General features: G+C 47.2%; 1 protein-coding gene across 1 annotated transcript; it reads right to left on the bottom strand.

Moving 5' to 3' along the window:
* Positions 1-676: 676 nt before the first annotated feature.
* Positions 677-4,926, bottom strand: HTR1B (5-hydroxytryptamine receptor 1B). The gene has a single exon (XM_077903319.1). The coding sequence runs from the start codon at positions 4,920-4,922 to the stop codon at positions 3,753-3,755; it is 1,170 nt and encodes a 389-aa protein (XP_077759445.1). The 5' UTR covers positions 4,923-4,926; the 3' UTR covers positions 677-3,752.
* Between the last annotated feature and the right edge of the window lie 508 nt (positions 4,927-5,434).

The following is a 5,434-nucleotide window of genomic DNA, read 5'->3' as shown; positions in this document are numbered from 1 at the left end:
TCTCTATGCTACAGGTGCCATGCAACCACAAGGGAGGCAATGGGGAAATGATGGCTACCGAGGAAATGATGGCTACTGAAAAAAAAAAAAAATACTTTTTTTTTTTGTGCTGAGTGCCAAAAAAGTGTCAGGTAGTTTCATAGGTGCTTTACATGCATTGGTGCATGCAACAAATTGCAAGTTGGCTGCATTTGAGGAAAGCCACACAGCTATAACATGCTCTATTTGCAATTCAAACCTAAGACTTTCTGATTCCAAAGCTGTTTTTCCATCTATTCCTCTGGTGTTCCATCCAAGAGGTCAGTCTCCTCCTCTTACGTTTCCCCAAGCCTGCTTCTAGTCCTGCTTCCTCGGTTCCTGTTTCTGTGTTTCAAGTACCATGGAGTACCTTGGAATCTCACTACCTAGCCTAGAGACTAAACGTTCTCCCTAAAAACAGGGATCTGGAGAACTCTTGTGATGGTGATCTTTACCTTCTTTGCAGAATGTGAGAGCATGATCTGCCTCATTCCTTTTAAATGCTTCCTACAAATTAAATCCTCCCAGTGTGACCTTACTTGCCAGTCTACCACACTATTGTTTCTCAACAATTATTCTCTCTTGAAGGTTCAAAGTCCTAACTGCAACCCAGAATCCAAAGAACCAATCTTTCCATAATAATAGAATCACCATCCACTTTTTTTTTTAACACGAAAAGGACTTTATTTCATTATTTTCCTAAATTTCATTTCCAATTACACATTTGTTGAAAGGTGGAACACCAAAGGCAATTTTCAGTCACAGCAACTCCATCAAGTACACATAATCTGAGATTTTACTGCTTGAGTGAATTATAGTCCTCCCAGGGCTTCCTGGTTAAAGAAGATAAAACTAAGGTAATAGAGAAGAAAAGTGAAGAATATTATTCTGTAGGAAATTTGTTGAACTCAATAACCATTCATTCATGGGTGCCGTGTCCATTTTTAAAACGGAAACTCTAAAATTTCTAGAAACACAAGACAATATTGGTATTTTTGAATGAGTATACATTCATATATTTGTGTGAAATTTTGTGCAATTCAACAATATGGCAAATGTTATTTGTTACCACAGCCAATGAAAATGTATTTTCATTTCTATGTAAGTTAAACATTTCCATCTCCCATTTTATGTTCTGCGAAAAAGCCATATGTCTAGTTTATGAAACGAACTATGCTAGATGCAGCAGTAACTGACGAGGAACTTAACAGTCTTAACTACATACCCTTGGGATGAGTACACTTTGCATTATCATGTGCAATGCTGTATGATGATTCTAGATCTCTTAGAACTACAAGGGTTTGCAAGCTTCTACTTCGCACAATATGCCTCAAATTCAGTCAATTCAGCCAAATAATAAAGCAAAACCGCAAGTGGGTAATCTACAAATGGCAAACAACCCATGTGACTAAACTGACCATGTTTTGTAAATATGAGGACACAATCATTGTAGGTGCCCTATAAAGACTTCATTTGTAAGTGACTATTTATTTCAATTAATTTTTCCCCCTCAGGCTCCTAGAAGTTGACTAAATTGTTTCTTAGGCCCAAAGAAAACACAGCTGCATAGACAAAAGACAAACATATTGGTAACATATAAACAAATACCGTGCTGTAGGCACATTCCTATCCATAGTAAGTTAGATTTCTCCATAGGAGAAATGTCACAAACAAACAAAAACCCTGGGGATATAACAGAAATATAGGGATTGTCTGATGCCTAAAATTTTATTTTACTTCAGTGACAAGTGTAAATGTTGATCAAAATTCATTCCCTTTTTTACTTAGTTTATGCGTGAACTTTTGAATGGTGTATTTTCAAGAGTCATTACCCCAGAGTGAAGGTCTGCACAGTAAGAAAGCAGCAGCCTACTTGAGCTCAATGCATCTATTGTCTGACAGTCTGGTCTGGGGAGCTTCAAGCAGGGAGCGAATCCATTTTACAAAGACAACTTGCTTCTGCAGACAAAAGGTATCAAACTGCAGAAAGCTCTCTGAAGAATGGAGTGTGAATCTTCTTTGGCATATTAAATGTTCCACATTCAAATTTTATTTTATTTTTTTCTCCTTTTTTCTGTGCAGATGATCCTTCAGGGCTACTCCCTTTTATTTAGATAATGTATTTCTCATCTTTTGTTGTGTGATCTTTCCCTGTGTTGGAGAGTCCTCAGAGTTAATTTGAGATAATGACTAAGTATTACTGAAATTTTTAAAGGCAGATAAATATAAACTATTACTGCTATTATATTCATTGAGGTATCAGATCAGTGACGAATTTCCAAGGTTCAATAGCTTGTCAGTTCCCTGATTGCCTGGTTAAGTCAGGTTTGGTTCCATGAGTTACAGGAAAAACAGGCTCAATTTTAGAGCTTCTCTGAGCTTTTATAAAGTCCTTGCATGACATTTTCTAATAATTTTTGTTCCCACCCAAACTTCAATAGCAAGGGGAAATAAACAAGTTTTTTTTTCTTCAATATTGTTTTTTTGGGTTCTTAATGTATTTTGAAGATGTTTGGAAAAAGGAGCTGGTTCTCTCAAGTTACTTTATATGTTAGCACACATAGGAATTACAGATGGGAAGGAGTGCAAATGACTATCAGAAAAAAGTCTCATGCATTTAAGATTTTTTACAAGTCAAAATATACATCCTCCTATCACCCTCATTCCTTAATTATAGAAGAACCATTTCTATTTTATCAGTCTCCTTTACATCCCACTGAATTGGAGAAGGAATAAGGATACTTTCCTTGTTAAGGAGCAGTATATACTCATCAGTGTAATTGACTGCATTAATAAGAAATATATCAGCAGCTTGGGCTGAGTCACCCATCATATCCTTCATTTATGAGGACTTAAATGTGTAAAAGAACAGGTACGTGTAATTAGGAGGAAAAATAAAGCAATCTGCAGACTTTGGCACTAGCACACATAATATTTTGTCTGAGTTGTTAAAAACGTGGTTTGACGATCACTAAATAAGAATTAAAAAAATTACAAATCTGCAGAAAACAAACAACCATAGGTGTGGGTTCTCAGTTTAATGCTCCCCCATCTCCCGTTCCCACCCACCCACCCCATATAGTTTCAATTATAATAAAAATAGAGATCTCGACATCAGAATTTTGCTGTTAACTCTTCCAGGTTTCTCTGCACCATCCAAGCCACACATAAGGTTTGAAGCACCAAATCCACAAGTTTCTCCAACCAAGTTTAAATAAACCAACTGGAGACTGAAGGACGCCAAAGTAACTCTTCCCAAGTGAAGCTGAAACACAGAGTTCTCCCCCAAACACAGGGTATCACGCGTCTAGTTCAAGCACTGCCAGGCTGTGTGTAGATCTGTCTCAGGCTTCAGACAGCTACAGGGACCGCGGGTTCTAGAGGGCATGACCCGTGATACCAAAGCAGGGCAGGGATCCCCCTTCCATGACGGATTTTTAAAAAGTCACAACCCTCCCTTGCGATTGGCTGCCACGGGGGTCAGCGCCGGACCTGGGGTTTGAGGGCAGAAAGCGAGCCTCCTCCTCAGCGGGGAAGCCCTATCAGTCGTTGGAACAGGTCTCCTCTGGGAGCGGAGCGCCCTCAGGGCTGTCCTGGCTTCTCAGGATCCACTGGCCAGAAGACAGAGCCTCAACCTGACCCAGTAACAGTGAAAGAAGAGTCGACCTACCTGTGGAACCAGACCCAGCATGGTCCCCAAAGGTCGCTCAGGCTACCCCATTGCAACTGACAAGTCAACCTGCGCACTTAAAGCGTATGAGTTTATGGAACGCTTGTTTGAAGTCCTCATTGGACATGGTATAGATGATGGGGTTGATAAGGGAGTTGAGATAGCCCAGCCACGTGAAGAAGTCGAAGATGGCCAGGTGGAACCAGCAGGCGTCCTTGCAAATAGGCATCACCAGGGAGATGATGAAGAAGGGCAGCCAGCACACGATAAAGGCTCCCAGGATGATTCCCAGGGTCTTGGTGGCTTTGCGCTCCCTAGCGGCCATGAGTTTCTTCTTCTCCAGCAGCGCGTCGGAGACCCGCACTTTGACTTGGTTCACGTACACCGGGGACCCGGATTCGCTGGGCACGTCGGGAGCCCGCGAGTTAACGGAGGTGACCGAGGACGTGGAGCCGGGGGAGTCGGTTATCAGCTGGGCTCGGGTCAGGCGCTTGCCGGTCCTGCTGGGCGTCTGTTTCAAAATCCGGGAGCGGGCTTCCACGTAGATGCGGCCGTAGAGGGCGATGAGGAGCAGCGTGGGGAAGTAGAAAGCGCCCACCGTGGAGTACACGGTGTAGAGGATGTGGTCGGTGTTCACCACGCAGTCCGACACCTCCTCCTCGGCTTTGGCCTGGCGCCAGAAGAAGGGCGGCAGCGAGATGGAGATGGAGAAGACCCACACGAGCGCGATCATGCCCGCGGCCCTCTCGGGAGTCCTTTTGGCGGAGTACTCCACGGCGTCCGTGATGGCCCAGTAGCGGTCCAGGGCGATGACGCAGAGGTGCAGGATGGAAGCCGTGCAACAGGTGATGTCCGACGACAGCCACAAGTCGCAGACCACCTGGCCCAGCGTCCAGCGGCCGGTGACCGTGTACATGGTGCTGATGGGCATCACCAGGATGGAGACGAGCAGGTCGGTGACGGCCAGGGAGGCGATCAGGTAGTTGGCTGGCGTGTGCAGCTTCCGGGTCCGGTACACCGTGGCGATCACAAAGGCGTTGGAGAGCGTGGTGGCCAGGGTGATGAGTGCCAGCAGAATGACCAGGAGCACTTTCCAGGGCAGCGCGACGGAGTCCTGGTAGATGTAGCCCTCGGCGCTGCAGTTGTGCGGCGCCGAAGACAGGTTGGCTGGAGGAGCCCCGGTCTGGGAGCCCGCGGGCGGCGGCGGGGCGCACGGAGCGCCGGCTGCTTCCATGTCTCTCCTCGCCGGGGCCCCGGAGCGCAGCCCTGGGGCATGGAGCAAACGACGGAAAGGGCGGAAGGCCCGCGGAGACACCACAGTCCGGTGTCCCGCTTGCCAGTCAGTCCCGTGGGCTCCTCAGGGAGTCTTCCACCCCGATTCCCTGCCGAACCCAGAGAGGTCAAGGGCGCGGCAGCCCCGGCGGGCGAGCGCGTCCCCTGCACTCCCCGAGCGCCCGGCGCTGCCGCCGCGCCCCTGCCCGCCGCTCTCCACGCCCCGTCTCAGCCCGGGCTTGCTAAGGACCGGCCCACCGAAACCCCGCTCGGCTCCGACCCGCACCTAGGCGTCTCGCGGCGGAGGGCGCTGTCTCGTTTGAGGCGAGAGCATCAAGCCAGGTGGGGTCCCTCACCCCAATTGCTCGGGGCTGAGTCTCCTAACCCGGGCGCTCCCGGATCTGCAGAATCGGCCCGCACGAGTTTCCCAGCTGTCGAGACCAAAGCTGGCAGGCCCTCGAGGAGAGCCGGCCT

Source organism: Canis aureus, chromosome 7, assembly GCF_053574225.1.
Source record: "Canis aureus isolate CA01 chromosome 7, VMU_Caureus_v.1.0, whole genome shotgun sequence".
Taxonomy (NCBI): domain Eukaryota; kingdom Metazoa; phylum Chordata; class Mammalia; order Carnivora; family Canidae; genus Canis; species Canis aureus.
The sequence above is the reverse complement of the archived record's forward strand: the minus strand, read 5'-3'. Positions and strand labels throughout refer to the sequence as shown.